Source organism: Ammospiza nelsoni, chromosome Z, assembly GCF_027579445.1.
Source record: "Ammospiza nelsoni isolate bAmmNel1 chromosome Z, bAmmNel1.pri, whole genome shotgun sequence".
In the NCBI taxonomy this organism is placed as follows: domain Eukaryota; kingdom Metazoa; phylum Chordata; class Aves; order Passeriformes; family Passerellidae; genus Ammospiza; species Ammospiza nelsoni.
Genome location: NC_080669.1, coordinates 78,049,363 through 78,065,610, shown reverse-complemented (window position 1 = coordinate 78,065,610; position 16,248 = coordinate 78,049,363). Strand labels below are relative to the sequence as shown.

At 39.2% G+C, this 16,248-nt stretch overlaps 1 protein-coding gene across 1 annotated transcript in view; it reads right to left on the bottom strand.

Moving 5' to 3' along the window:
- Nucleotides 1–3,106: 3,106 nt before the first annotated feature.
- GOLPH3 (golgi phosphoprotein 3) overlaps nt 3,107–16,248 on the bottom strand; it is a 30,832-nt gene continuing 17,690 nt past the window's right edge. Inside the window, exons 2-4 of the mRNA XM_059492211.1 lie at nt 14,132–14,263; nt 10,263–10,377; nt 3,107–6,885 (exon numbers count right to left, since the gene is read on the bottom strand). Of these exons, the coding sequence (XP_059348194.1) occupies nt 6,461–6,885; nt 10,263–10,377; nt 14,132–14,263 (672 nt within the window). The 3' untranslated portion in view covers nt 3,107–6,460. The remainder of the gene's footprint in view (nt 6,886–10,262; nt 10,378–14,131; nt 14,264–16,248) is intronic.

The following is a 16,248-nucleotide window of genomic DNA, read 5'->3' as shown; positions in this document are numbered from 1 at the left end:
GGGGAAGGTCACATGCACTCCCTTGTTTCAGGCAGAGCCACTCGCCCGCGTGGCGCGGCGCTTTCCGGGCTGCGTGGGACCTTGGTGAGCAGCTGCTGCTCCCTCCCACGCAGGCACAGGCGCAGCCCCAGACACATCTGCAGCACACTCACTGGTGGGCACAGCCAGACTCTCACTGCACAGCTCTCCCGCCTCCTCTGCTGTGCTCCAGGATAAACCCCTGCTGCAGATGTCTCCCTGGCACACGGAGTGGGACCGCTGCGGGAGCAGGCTCCAGGGGAGGATGCTCAGGTCTGCCATGGATGTGCAGCTCACGGCCTGCCTGGATGGAGACCAGCTGCCACATCACCTGAGAGAGTGCTCCCAGCCTCTGGCCCACAGCCAACGCCAAATGCACTGAGAGTGAAGAGAAATGAAGCATGTATCCATGCAAGATCTTAGGAACACTGAGGGAGGGTAATGACCAGAGGAATCCTGAATCTTTCCAGGACAGGAAGCTCCCTTGGACCAGTTTTTGTTCAGTCAACAGTGTGACTTCTCTGCAAAGGACTTGGCTTACTGTCACTGCTGAGTGGGTTACCATAAAATTCCTGCTTGGAAAAATGATCTGGCTTTGATAAATTTCTTCTGCAAGTTCTCAGAAAACATAAGGTTTGAGATTTTTAATAGTGTGCAGAAGTTGCTCTGTTTAGCACTGCAAAACCTATTCATGACTTAAAGTGTATTTTTCAGAAGTGTCTGAAGTCCTGAGAAGTTTAAGGAGTCAAAGCGAGTGATTTGGTTTCATTTGAACAGTCAGGAAACAAAGAAAGACCTATAAAGATGCCAGGGCAGTAGCAAAGAAAGCTTATAAACTGCCTGTCATTGCACTTTACAACCACCAAAGCCTTCTTTAACATCTACCTTCAAGATCAATCCCATGTCAAAGGGACAAAAAGCCAAGATTTGAATAAATGTAAACAAGAAAGGGGCAGCAGAATACAAATCTTGAAGGACTAGTGCATTAGATGATGGCAAACCCTTTTTGAGCAGATACCAGATTCACTAGATGAGAATTAACTGAATGATGAATTGGTAATCAAGAAAACAAATGGAAGACCAAAATATTTCAATTCGTTGTGCCACAGAAATTACTCATTCCACCATACTGTTAGTGTAATTATACCTTTTTCTTCTCCCACTTAACCCTTTTAATCACATAATATACACATAAAGTAACCTTGTAAAAATGTGTGTCTACACCTTTGGAAAAATAAATACCCAAACAGAGCTGCTTCTTTGCCCTGCAGCACACACTCAACTCTTTTAATAAGCAGAGAGCCCAAAAGAGAAAATTACCATTGTATAGAATTCTCTCACTGTAGAAAAAGCTTGAGTGAGAGATAGCAAGTCCTTGAAGCGCTGGCTCACAAAATCTACTTATATTAGAGAACTAGTAAAATCATTACTCTCGGCTGCAAGTTCTCCCTGCTGCATGGACTATAACTCGCTTTAGAAGCTGGCAAAGAGAAGTTTCAAGGTAAATTAGCACCAGGTTGTGCTCACCTTAACAAACCAGGTGTTATGAGTTGTAGCAGGCCACCAGCTGCTTCCGTTCAGCCATCAAGGCTTTTTGACAAACTCATTTGCTGAAAAAGAGGAGGCTCCTTGAGGCTTTGATGGGCAATCAACTCAGGTCCTTTAATTAAGCTAGGACCTACCAATTTACTAGACAGATGGGCTTTGACCCCATGACACTATAGTTAACCGCTATATGCCCTAACCATCAGGCCTCTAACGCACACCAATGAACTTGCAACTCACTACGAACCCAAAACACAGGACTAAGTGCCACATCCAGGTGTTTCTTGAAAACTTCCAGGAATGGTGACTCCACCACCTCCCAGGCAGCCCATTCCAGTGCTTAACCACCCTTTCAATAAAAAAATTCTTCCTGATGTCCAACTTGAACCTCCCATGGCACAACTTGAGGCCATTTCCCCTTGTTCTGTCACTTTTTCCCTGGGAGAAGAGCCTGATGCCCACCTGGCTACACTCTCCTTTCAGGGACTTGCAGAGTGACAAGGTGCCCCCCTGAGCCTCCTTTTCTCCAGGATAAACCTCCCCAGCTCCCTCAGAGAATTTATGTCCCAGACGCTTCCCCAGCTGTGTTCCCCTCCTCTGGACACACTCCAGCACCTCAAATGGCCCCACTGAATTACAGGGTCCAGAACCGGACACACAACTCCAGGTGTGGTTTCACCAAGGCTGAGTACAGGGGGACAATCACTGCCCTGGTCCTTCTGGCCACACTTGCTGAAGTCACCAAGCAACAAGACAAGAAACAGAAACCAGAGTCCAGAGTCAGGGGAGAAAAAGTTGAAACAGCAAATTATCTGGAAGAACAGAAAGGTGGAGGTTAGGAGGAAAGCCAAAGGCTACTATTTATCAGCATTTCTTTCCCTAGTTTTGTCTGCTGTCCTGGGAGCCAGGTTTTCCTGTGTTTCTACAGCAGCTTTCTTCAGGGTCAGAAGACATTTCTTACCATCAGCTTTCCACAGGCTTCATGCTGCTGTTCTGTGGGCAGGAGAAAGCAAGACCCACTGTGAGGAAACTCCAGATCTTATTCAGAGATTAACAAGGACAGCAGCTTCAACCAGGCTTCTTCCCAACCACTGCCCCAAGGCAGTCACCCCATACACACACCTGAGATCTCACTTTATATTTAATACTTACAAAGCACCTGACAGCATCTCATTTCCTAAGTAATTAAATTGTTAAATGCATTAAGCATTTCCACAGAATAAACTTACTTTTTCCAAAATTATTTTCAAAAATAAATTACTTTATAAAAAAATTCATACTTCTCTGAAGCTGGAAACCCCTCCTCCACAGAAAAAGGTGGACAATAGGGATAACTGGGACATAACAGAATCTGGCTGCCTGAATTGCCTAGAGCCCAGCTGAAGGAGAGCTAAGACTTTGATGAAAACCTTTAAAAAAAGGTGTTTCTTAAAGTGGTGAATAATGCAGCCTGAGGAAAAACTGGAAATTACTGACCAAATGAAAAAAAATATGTAATTTAGGTATTGCATGCATGCGATACGCAGTAACCATCTGCAGCTGATAGCATGAAAGAGTGCTTTATTTTGTTACAGTACAGATTCAGTCCAGTTCACAGAGAACACATCAGTTAATACATATCTTCACCTTGTAGGAGAAATGGGCATGAACACACGAGCACACAGTCAGCAGCCTTTTACCGCCACTTATGCAAATTTTGCCTCAAAAGCGTAATTTATGGTACACACGTTTCACTACCAGTCCATGTAACAGCACTGTAATGCCAGCTCTAGAAACACAGGAGAGGACAATGTCAATCTCAAGACTGAAAATATGTGTGTGTGTGTGTGTGTGTGTGCACACTTGAAAGTTTGTTTTAAAAGAATGTGTCCCTGAATAATACATGCTGTTCCTTGAGGCACGTGTTCAAGCTCAGGCTTTGGAAAGAGTCTTCACTTGAAGCAGCCACTGAGAGCCGAGGGTTTGGAGTAGACAGAACTGTCTGGAAACCAGGGAGGTCTCCGTGAGCTGCAGTAGCAGCCCACAGGTAGAAGGGGACCTGAATCTCATCAACACGGTCTCCCATGTTTAGCCATTTTTTAAAACCTGAAATTGCAACAAATGCAACAATGTCAGCCAAATCAGTTCCTGTTAACCGACCAAACTTACCTTGCTGGAGGGTTTTGGGCTTTTGGAAGCACAATTTTAGGACTCAGGACTCCAAAAGCTCATCTATTTCCCCTGCACATCCAGGCTTACACCAGGTGGTCCAGCAAAAGACACTGTTGTTCTTCCCAAACCTTTCCTCACTTACATCCAATTTCTTTGACATGTCCAGCACAGACTCCGCCCATCATGGTCAGAGGTACTATCTGAGCAAAATAAAGCTGATAAATACTGTGTGCAGTTATCCTCTGTGTAGAAAAAAAAACCCAACCAAAAAACCCCAAATAATCTTTCAAGGAGGGGATTAAAAAAGGATTCTAAACCACAGATTTCTTCTAAACCATGTAGACTATAAGGGTGATAAAACTCCAATATCCCCAACAACCAAACATGAAACCAGAAAATGGAAAATACTCACAGGATGAAGAGAGGCCAGAAAAAGGACTGTGAAGGATACTTTCAGTCTGAAGCATGCTTCAAGTAGCTTAGATTTTCAAAGCCATTTAAAAAGTTTTGTGCACATAACTTGCTCCTGCACACTCCACCATTTTTCTGACCTTTCTGCCTAATTACTTTCTCCTCCTCTCAAAGAGCAAAAGAAAATGAGAAAACAGATCACATGAGAGAGACAATGAAAGCTGTGAGCTGCATGTACTAGCATGTATACAGAAAGTATTCCATAAGCTGTCAAATATAAAAGCAACACAGCAATTTTCATTTTGCTTTCACTTAAAAGCAATCACAGCTTGAAACGTTTAAAAGACGATGTCCCAAGTTCATGCCCAAGCCACTCAACGTTTTCAACACAGCATCTTACAAGTGAGAGAATACTGTTTGTCTTTTTATTTGTAAACCAGAGTTTGAAATACTTTACAATATACTTTTAATTTCATTTGTCTAAAGAAATAGCATTAAGAACTGAAAGAACAGTGTGCCATTAAATGTCAAGGACCGTATTTTTAAAAACCTTTCTTAAAAAAGGTTCTAGAGGTACGATGAATTTAAGTTGCATTTTACAGTCAACTACTCAAGCATATCAATGATTGAAAATGAAGTGCAAAATTGGAAGTCCAGTCACAGATGAGGCTGTAGAGCTGTGCTCAAGACTGAAGAGGTCTACCTAGGGCAGGCACAGTTGCACACTCCCCACATTAATTCAGCCTGTCCCAGCAATGAATCCTGCAGATCTGAGCAACACCACTGATTAAGTCAGTTTGAACTACTTAATATAAATTCTCCCTTTCTAATAAGAAGGATATAAACTAAAGCTTTCAGTTAGGCAATAAAACCTTTCTAATTAGCAACAAAAAAGTATAAGTGACATGCTTACTCTGTTTCAGGCACTTTCAAGATCATAGTTTATTTACTGTAGGTAAAAAGCTAGTATACAGATTAAGGGATTTCTTAAATTTCAACTCTACAGTTATACACCATCTAGTATTCTTGTTCTGAATATTAACCAAAAGGTTTCTAAACACCTGTAAGCCCCACTATAAATCTGCATTGGTATGATGAAAAAAGTATAGAAATCAATGCTTAATTCTTTCAATGCATAATATTTACACTGAGAAATCAATGGGAAATAACAAGCAGCAGCAAAGAGGCAATAAATTTTAAAAAGCCAGGGTTTTACATAGGTTTTGGGTTTTTACAATAGTGTGCTAATCAGCATAATTGTATATATAAAAATTAAAATATAGCAGAGCATCCCATTACAGATATCTGAATTCTCTGAACTGCTGCCATTACTTGCTAACCATTTACATGCAACACCTGCTAGGACTTTTTGTTTTTGAAGTGTCAAATAGTTCAAGGTTTATGAGACAAACATTAATTTGTGAACAAAACAAAAAACTGCACTCAAGAATTGTACTGGTCATGAGTCTTTTCCATACAGAAGTGGAGGGAAAGAAAAAAGTACCAATGATAGAAAGCAGTCTCTTTCCATTCACTAATTTTTAAAGGCAATGCATAGACTGAGAATACCTGGATGGCAAACTCCAGAGACTCTGGAAACAAACAGCTTTCACACACAGGACCTCTGCAGGAGGCCTTTCTTTGCATCAGATGGCAATGGCTGACAGCAAATAAGGGGCACCAGGTGTACAAGTAAGTAGATCTTGCAAAATACTAAGATGGGGCAGTAGTTAATATACAATTTGAACTATATATACACAATATAATGGAATGTATCCCCTCCCAAAACTGGTTTATGAAACAATTGGACCTTTCTAAACTAGTGTTATGACTCAGCTATCATTCTAATGAAAATATAAGTACACAAGAGACCTGCATGAAAATTAAAATTTATGGGGCATTTTACAGGAACTATTGACAAAGCTGCTTAATGGCATTTCTGCTTTTTAAGTAATTTTGTTATATGTAATTGAAAATATCTGTGTATAAAATGTCCTGACAGACACTTCAACATGGAGCTTTGGTGACAAACCACTTCAATAACAATGAGGTGAAAAATTAAACAAAGTATTTAAGGTAACTCAAACTGAATAGGAAATGGAATGCCAATATGGCAGTTCACCCTTCTTCTGTTGTTTTAAACAGGAAAGTCTCTTGTACCAGCAAAATCCTGTATACAGATAGAGAAGTAGGGAATACACCACTTATAATTCCCATTAAACAAAAGCCGATTCATCATGTGAGAAGGTACAAATTACAGAAAACATGAATAGTCAATAAAAGAGAAAAAACTGGTTTACATGAAAGAAGAGAGAACGCTTCAGTCTGAATGCAGTTACTTTGTGAAAGCTGCTACAACAGCCCACAGAACCTCATTCGTGTTGGTTTTCATACATTCAACCTCGGGGTCTAAATCCAGGAGCTGCCGCACTCTCTTTGTGGCTAAATCATACTGCTCATCCAGGAGGGGGGCAAAAGCGTTCTCCAGGACGTCTGAGGCGTGGGCTAAGTACACGAGCGCCAGCAAGCGCTTGTCCATGCGGTGGGGGTCGTTCACCCACTTGTCAAGAACTGCCTCCTGGACCTTCTTGATGAGGCGCTGTTTGATGTTGTTGTTGGTGAGAGGGTGCGTGGTCATGTCAAAAAGAAGGAAGTTCTGTTTCTCTGTTGTCAGTACACCTTTTTCCACTAGATTTTTAGCTAGCCGCTCGCGGACATTTCGTAGTTGGTAGTGCAACTTGAGTGGGTTCCATGTTTCACCTAAAACAGCAAGAAAACCACACAGCAGTCAGACAAAGTTTAAGCTGCACTGCCGCAATGATTTTTTTTCCCCCCTCTGTGGTGCAGAATGAGCTGTCAAAATCACAGAGCAGACTACAAAACACTGTGCTCCTGTCAGCATTTCTCTGATCCCTGCCATGGAGGCAGAGACCAGGAGAACCTCCTTGGAGCAGCTCTGGGGTACACTGACAGTTTGGATGAAACGATAGCTAAGCCATGTCTTGATTACAGATACGAAAAATAAACAAAAAAATTGTATTGTAAAAAAAAAAAAAATCAGTTATGCAGTATTTATTTAAATAACAATAAAAATAAAGTAAAATTAAGCACCTTTCTACAGTCTTTTACCATGTCAGAGACCAGGAGAAGTGTTACTGCTTTTCTTCTGCCACAGAGACAAGCTAATGCATAGTTACCCAGTGTATTTCTTTATTTCTGCAGGTTTCCACTCCTCTCCCCCTTCCTGTCTCCGCCATATGAAACAGTGACCATGCACTGTGAGTGTGTGTGGGGCACAGGTGTGCCCACATGAACCATGTATTAGACAGAGTCTTTAATGCTTCTATATAAATTATTTCTAATGCCTTTTGTTACAGCAGCACAGCTGGGCCCTTCAGAGTGTGTGACTGTATGCATAGAGGAAACTGACAAAGGACAAAATCAGCATCAACAGCTCCAACTAAAACTGTTTACCACTGAAAATTCTACCTTTGCTTAATAGCTTATTTAACAGGCTAAAAATTTTAATTCCAGCTTACTTAAGAATTTATCATAATCTCTTCCTGATGTCAAAGACCTATGCATTTTAAGGGGCAAGAAAAGGAAAAGCTTTAAGTATTTCTTAAATAGATGGAGGTTTTCCATAAATGATATGAGAATTTCTGTACCAAACTTTAAAAAATTTATTGATGAGCATAAAATAATAACAACAACTGTAAGCCACAGGTGACTTTGAGGTTTCTCCCACTGTGATGGAGGGTGACACACACTGTATCCAAGTAACAGTCAAGATAAGCAAACAAATGAGGTGACTCCCACTGCAGAGTGAAAGGCAGAAAACCCAACCAGGCCTCAACTACACATCACTGAATGCGATTCCCCAGTTTGATCATAAATGAAGCTATCACACAAACACAAAAAAGTGGTTTCCTTATTACCTTCTACGGGGCAAAGGCTACTTCCTAGATTTTTGTGCAGTCGCCATGCGGCTGAAAGTCAGTGCTGTGGTGACACCTTGTGACCAAGCTCTTCAATTACACAGACACTTTGCAGACACGGAGATGCTTGCTACATCTGCAGGAAACCTGACATTTTGCTCCAAACGTCTATATTCCCTACCTTTGCTTTCTTTAGAGACTACCTTATAAACATCAGCCTGGAAACATCACCTTACATGTCCACATATTTATTCACATGACGGCTCTGAACTCACATGTACTGTAACTCCAAGCAGCACTCTGCATCATTGACAACCATGAGTAGATTTTTTTTCCAGGATCGACCTGGTCCCCAAAGGCACAATTCTAACAGAGTTTATGAATTTATTAAATAAAGCAAAATAAAGCAAAATAAAGCAAAACCAGTCAACCAATAAAAATAAAAACCCCCACCAAGACCCACTGAAATATTTTTCTTCAGAAGGACAGATCTCTAAACCACGGGAACCAAAGAACACTAATGCCATCCAAGAATTAGTAATTAATAAACATATGTTAGTAAAAATTATTGATTCAAGCCTTAGCCACAGCCCTGATTATAACTATCTTCACAGAGCCAAAGCTCAGCAGGGTCAGGAAAGCCTTAGCTTAACTCAAAGAAAACCTACAACACTAGTTCATTCATTAGCTGACCCTTTTTGAGCCAGTCCTAACTTGATGTGCACTGCACTGGGAAAGGAGGTGAAATGTCAGCACAAATTATGTATTTGGGACAAGAAAAATGAATTGTTTTTGCCGGCCGTAAGAGGCAAGGGGAGCTGAGTGAGAACTGAACTGCACGGCTCCACAGCAGCCTCGCCCCTGCCTGACAGCCAAGGAGCAGGAGAGGGGGGATGGCAAGGACCTGAGAATGAATGGTGTGCAAGGAAGGCTGTTTAAGGTGTGCAGAATGAATGGGAAGAACAAAGAAAACAGGAAAGCAGAGAAAGGCAAAGAGATTTTGCTCATTTCTGCAGCTTATCAGTTTTAAGAAGTAGCAGATTTTACACAGGCAACTTCCAAATCTCATTACCCCCAACCTCACAGCCACATTGTTGACAATGAGGGTCAACAGTGCAGGGTTTTTTCCTGTGCTGTTTGCACAAATGAAGCACAGCTCTGATCTACTCCAAGAAAGCTGCATTTATGTGCTTTGTGAAAACGGACGAAGGCTAGTGATCAATTCTGTCTGCAGCTCAGCCTGGAGAGGAGAAGGCTCTAAGGAAATCTTGCTGCAGCCTTTCTAGGCTTAAAGGGGGACTGCAGAAAAGATGGGGTCAGACACTTTAGCAGAGCCTGGGACATGAATAATGGTTTCAAAGTGAAGGAGAGCTGGCTGACATTGGATACAAGGAAGAAGTTTTTCACAATCAGACACCAGAATGGATTGCCCAGAGAGGTGGTGGATGCCTTGTCCCTGGAAGCATCCAATGTCCAGCTGGATGGTCCAGTGGAAGGTGTCCCAGGCAACTGCAGAGGGGCTGGACTAGATGGCCTGTGAAAGTCCCTTCCACCCAAACCTGTTCAAAATTCTATGATCACTGACACTTCATTCTTTCTCAACTATTTACTAGCTTGACAGGGAAAGCTGTGTGCAAAGTACTCATCCTGAAGACTTTGTTTTGATCAACAAGAAGTATCTAACATTTAAAAATATTTATTATGTTTCTTCAGTTAATGAAAAAATAAAACTCCTAACACTTTATTTTTTCTTTATGATTAATGGCCAAATCACCCTCAAGTTTTATGTGCGAGCTATGAGCTCTTCGCCTCCTTTCTTTATTGAAAGATCTGAATACTCAGTGCACACGCTCAGGCTCCAAACTTCCACCAACCCTCATTTCCAAACACAGGGAAAGGCAGTTACATCTCCAGAGTGCAGTCCTGATTTACTTCAGAGTCAGCAGAAGGCACCTCTTCCACTGAGCTGAGATGTCCTCTGACACTTCCATACAGATCCTCTCCGTACCAAGTTAAGTCAAAAGCAGTTACTTATATTTGATTAAAGGCTACAATCAACAAGAGACTACCCTAGAGGACAAACTAATTAACTTTTTTGCATATTTTCTCTCAAAAAATCTTGCAATATAATCTCTAGTGATGCCAGATAATTAGCTTTATTTGGGTAAAAAAAGCAAACACGTTACGTGCAAGGCTTACCACTAAGCAGTTCAATCCAATTTTGTACTGTTTCAGGAGGCTGGGTCTCTTTTATGTGTTTCAGAGCTTCATCAAGCAGAACATCCCCTGTAGGAGCATCTGACTTGCAAATCACCTAAGAATGAATAAAACACAGTCAGTATTTTGACATAATTCATATATGACAAACACACCCATCAATAAAAAACCTACCTGTTAGGAAAACCAAAATAATTTTTTTTTTAAAATAACAAACTCTCTCTTAAGAATAAGCAACATTGAAAAAGGCAAATTTTCATTATCAAAAAAAAGTAGTATGTGTTTTAATTCAAAATACCTTAAGTCTGAGGTTAATCTGTAACTTAAATTAACCTTAATGGGCTAAAATTAAAAGCTGTATTTTGAAGGAAAGTAACTCACTTATCTAGGTAGGTCCATTACTACCTCTCAAGAACAAAGTATATTGCACTAAATCAGTTTCTGAATACAGACTATTTTTCTGCTTCAAGTCAATTTATTCAAAATACTGAGTTACAATAAGGTTGCATGAAAATAACAACAAAAAAAGGTATAAAAACTAGTTTTCTTCAATATATGAAGAGATAAAAATAGGTTCATGACAACATCTGTAAGTTTTGCAGCTCTGAAGAACACACTGCCAACTAATAGAGTTTCATTTAATTACAGTTAAACCACATGTACCAGGGAAAATACATAGGTACTAATAAACCCCTTAACATACAACAATAAATGCAATACAATATAAGTTTCTTATTTAACTTCTAAAATTATTTGAGTTCTTCACTCAGGAAAGCACAACAAAAAAACTGATTCAGAGGAACATAATAAAATTCAAAAATATAACTGCTTGTTTACCAGTATAAGTAGTTACAGACACCATGCAAAAAAATACAATTTTTTTTCAGGAAACAAAATCAAGAACACCAAATGATAACTTACAGATTAAACTAGCTCAAGTTAGTATGTTTAAATAAAATCCACCTCTATTTATAGAAGAATTACTACAGCTAATAATAATACTACTACAGTTAATAGTAATAATAATAGTTTTTATTATTGTTGTTGTTACTATTATATCTGGCAATTTAAATAGTTTACAAACTAGCACTTTACAAGCATCAGGGAAAAGTACCGGGTGATTGACAGAAAAATGAATACATCAACACAATTCCATACATATATATATATATATATATATATATATATATATATATACACACATATTTCCTACATACAGCAGGAAATGAAAGCTCTTATTTTTCTTAACACTTTAGAGTACTCAGAAAGGTGTTCTGGAAATGTCATACTGTTCCATAGTTCAGGGAACATCCTGTTTCTTCAAAGATGCTGGTCCTTAGCCTGATTGTAAAAAAATATTCTTTATTCCAATTTTTCAGTGATGAATCAGGTACTAGATTTGCCTGGTACTTATCAACTAAGGAAATTTCAATTATACAGAATATTTAATTTGCATTTTTCAGAATACAGCTCTGTAATTAAGCAAAGCTAAAAGATTAAGCACAGATTTTTAAGTAAACTTCATTTTCTAGTTTTAATACAAAAATTCATTCTTGCATGAATTGCTCAGAATTGTTAGCAATAAAATACTGAAGAAAATCTGCCAAGGATTTTTTGGGATTCCTTTTGATTCTAATAACTATCGATTTGGTTTGCACTCTGAGCCTGTAAGGCAATGTAGAGTACCATCTTCTATTTTCAATAACCATTTACAAACCTCAAAATTCATTTATTTGTCTCTAATATTGATGCCAGTAGACAGAACTCCAAAATGGTGTGAAAATTACATATTCTTAAGCCAAATTTACAAGGATGTTGCCATGTGTAACACATCATATCCACTTACAAAGTCTCACTAAGGTCCATCAAGTCCCTGTCCACTCTTTTCTCAGTCTCATTTGACTCTCTAGGGCATTCAGTCATAGATTTAATGCATCTTGACCCATTCTGAAGTACAAAATACTATCAGCAGAGATCAACCTGATTTAAGGCTTTAAGTGAAAATCATAGTAGCTATCATTCTTTCGAGTTAATTACATTAAAGCCACACTTAGCTGGTTATAAATCTGTGCTACTGCCCAAAAAACTTGAGTTTACTCTCCCTTCACCTCACCTTATCACTTGTGCCCCACCTGATGACAAGATCAAGAGAGTGGTTCCATTAAAAACTAAACTGATCAAAGTAAATTATTTCACCACAGAATTACAACCTTGGATGTATTATTAGACAGCTCTTTCCACTTATTAGGCACAGTATTTATTTCACAGCCAAAGCTAAGGGCATGGGGAGCAAAGCCTGCAGAAGCAGGACAAGGAGGACAATTGACAGAGTAGAGACTTAAATCTGGCTAACACAGAAACAAAACTGAACTTTAGTGTTAATGGAAAACTTCAAATGAGGTGCAAAATAACACAAGTCATTCACAAGACTGATTTCTAAACTGATGGAGGTGCTGTGTTTACGGATTTTATTTGCAGGGAAGTACTTAAGCAGAAAACAACCTTCATCTAAGTTTAAAATTAATGTCTATTTTTATAGAACCCTCCTGCCCGAAAACTGAAAAGTATCTCAAATACCTTACAACAGCAGAATAAGAAAACCTCTAAATTGCGTAGATTTTAGATCACTTTAAACAAACCACATGATAAAATTTAACAAAAAACATGCAACCACGATCAAACAAAACCCAATCACAACTCAGACCAATAATTTTGCTTGTATTCTTTAGTGAATATACATACAGGTTATTTTTCCATTTTCTTAAAAAACCCAGCAACCTCACAGTTAATATTTCAAGTACACAGAACTGACAAGGTTTTCACAGAATGAAAATAACTCCTGACTGAATGCCTAAGAAGATTACTGAATGCCTAAGGAGCCAAAAGCTCTGGAGGAAAAAAAAATGTGCGAACTAATCAATGCTGAATATGCTTAAAGGAGGCTAAAAGAAGCAGGGACTGTTTGTCGGAACAGAGGTTCGATTTTTCTGAAGTGAAGGGAGCTGGGAGAAGGTTAGGGAATTCACAAGCTTGCCTTAAAATTTAGAAAAGATAATATTGACAGAGAAATGTGCCATAAGAGAATTTATCTGGGGTGGACAGACAACATTTGACCAGGTTTTCAATAGGCTTATTTTACAAGTGTCCTCTAACGCTGCTGAAGTAAAAATTCTTCCAAGAGCATGACTTTGCACATTTTGTACAAAGGGAAAATTCAATGGTAAAAGTAAAAAATTAGGCCCTCAAATCTTCAGCCCACTTCTATAAAGGACCGTGGAAATGTGGCCATCTTGAAGGTCAGAGAGCACAACCAATTTAACACACCAGCCTCATGCTTGAACTAGACAGTTTTATTTTCTCAGGGGTCCCAAGAACAACGATGGTTTCCTTCCCATGCAATGCAAGCAAAACTGCAACATTGTGTGCACCAGAAGTAAACTGGTGGCTTGCAGGACACATCTGATGTCTGGCAGTTATCTGCTCCTTTCAGCGTGAGCCCACATCCCACCGGCATTGCAAAATCCAGTTCCTTTGGCACTGTGGCAGGCAGTAACTGCTGCCACCACGCCCCAGCCAGAGCCACTGCCAACGGCTGGTCAGCAACAGCACCAGAAACACATCCAGGGAACAAAACACGGGCACAGAACAGGTACCAGAGATGTTCCAAGGCACTTCATCTCACCGCCGAAACAACTTTTAACTTAGCACATCTGCCTTAGGTCATTACTCAGAATCATCATCTTCACATAAAGAAAAAAAAACCCAGGCTTTTTCTTAGAACCAGCTGTAATTTATAGCTCCTGTATTGCGTGGAGCCTGACAAGTGAATGTGACCATTCTCCTGCACTTACCTTTCTCGTTAGCAGACTTTTGCGCCTCATTCCACAGGCCTCCAGCTGGAGACGCCCCCGCAATGCCAATTCAATTAACATACAGCCACGCAATCCCGAGGAGATACAATCATTCCAGAACGATGTGTAACCCTGTGAAGAAGGAAAGACAGTAAGATATCTCCATCTCCACCTGAAAGAGAACAGAAAAAGGGCCTTGCTGTGTTCTCTAAGCAGTTCTGCTTTCACGCTTTTGAAGTAGCGTCACTAGTCACTATCATTCCCGCCCTGAAAACATGAAAGAGAAACAGTCCCATCCTCTGTTAGTTTTGACACTCAGTCTCTGCCTTTTGAAGAACTGGGAATCCTCAGGAAAATGATACAGAATGAAAGAGGGCAATATCAAGAACCGTGAGGTATAAAGTGTAGTTTTATACACAGTCAAAATAAACTTAAGATACCTTTAAGACATCAAGCATTTGGCATTACTGACACCACATGGCTTTATGAGTGACCAAGAAACATTAATGTGATTTTACATGCATAAACAATGTAGCACTGAGAAAGCAATAATAAACTAAAAGTGGATATTAAGTTTTAACTATGGAGTACACTGGAAAACATAAACATGGCAATCAACACAAATCACAGAACAAATTATTTTGGCTTGAACATAATAAACTAAAAGAAAAAAGCTTTCAAATAAATATTTATAACAGCTACTACTTTGTCATTTAAATCCCTTGAAAATATGTGCTTTTACAGCTTGAAGCATAGTTCTTATACAAACTGCAAAACTGCAAACCACATTTATTCCACCAAGCGCATCTCACCTACTGTGATTTCTCTATACTTCTGCATTGACAGCTGTCTGCTTAAACGGTAGAAGAGACCACTTGACCCAACACATTTACTCATCAGTATCTAGAAACAACTATTGACTTTTGTACTCCATTGTTCAACAATTATGACCAAAAAAAATTTTACAAAAGTAATTATTTTACATGGAGTAGCCAACAATGTTCTTGCATATTTTTTTTAATATTTGAGTATCTAAGATAAAAGTAAAATCATTGAGAAATGTTCTGAGAAATGTTTGATATGATTCATAAAGATCTTTCCAATGTCCTCTAGTGAAGCACTTCTGGAAATACCAACTTTGGGATACTTTATAGAAAGACGCTGTACACAAGACAAGGTGGGGGAAGAGCAGAAGAATGTTCTGCTTTTCATAAAATTGTCATAACCAAGAACCAAGACTAGCTTAAAACAAGAGCAAGCCAATTTTATTATTTTTGCAGATGAAAGCTGCCAACATATAAAGATATAAGGGGCATATACTTTAAGTCTACTAAATTTACAAACCAGTCCCTAACTAATGACATAAATTACAGCTTTCCATGAATGTGAGAATACTTGTTTCAATTTTGCACTCAGGTACTTTCAAGAGCGGTATTACATAGATGACCAATACTTATGAAAAGACTACAAAAGCCCTGAATCTCTAAGGTAATTACCAAAATAGGTCCCATATATTTATTTAAAACACCATAAATATGAGTTTGGAAAGGCATGTGAGAAGTTATCTAATCAGCCTTCTACTCTAGAGCTGATACTTTGCAGGTATCAGCTACTCATATAATGCCATTCTGTAATTAAGATTTTGGTTGGCACCAGACATTTTTTGCCAAATAACACACACGATAAAGTGCAGTATTTGCTTGAGCGGGAAGAGATATGACTCCTACATTCTATTTCCAGTCAGTCTCTTTACGTGATAATTTTTGAAGTCAGACAATACATACGCAAACTAAAAATCTACAGCACAAACTCACAGGCACAATAAATTTACACTTCTTTATATTCATAGAAAGTTTCAGATTATTATGCAAACAATTAAAGTGCTGATGCTTGTTCTCTTTTTTTAGCAATGAAAGCTGAATTTATTTTTTAAATTACTATTTTTCAATGAAGTGACTTTTCACCACTCCCAGCACCAATTACCAGATGTAAACTCCTCTGTTCCAGTAGTTAACATGGATGGCCATAGGCTGAGGGTTGCAGAGAAATGCAGGCTCACTCATGAGACAAGTCAGGTCAAAAATGACCACCTGAGTCTCTAGTCCAACCTCCTGATG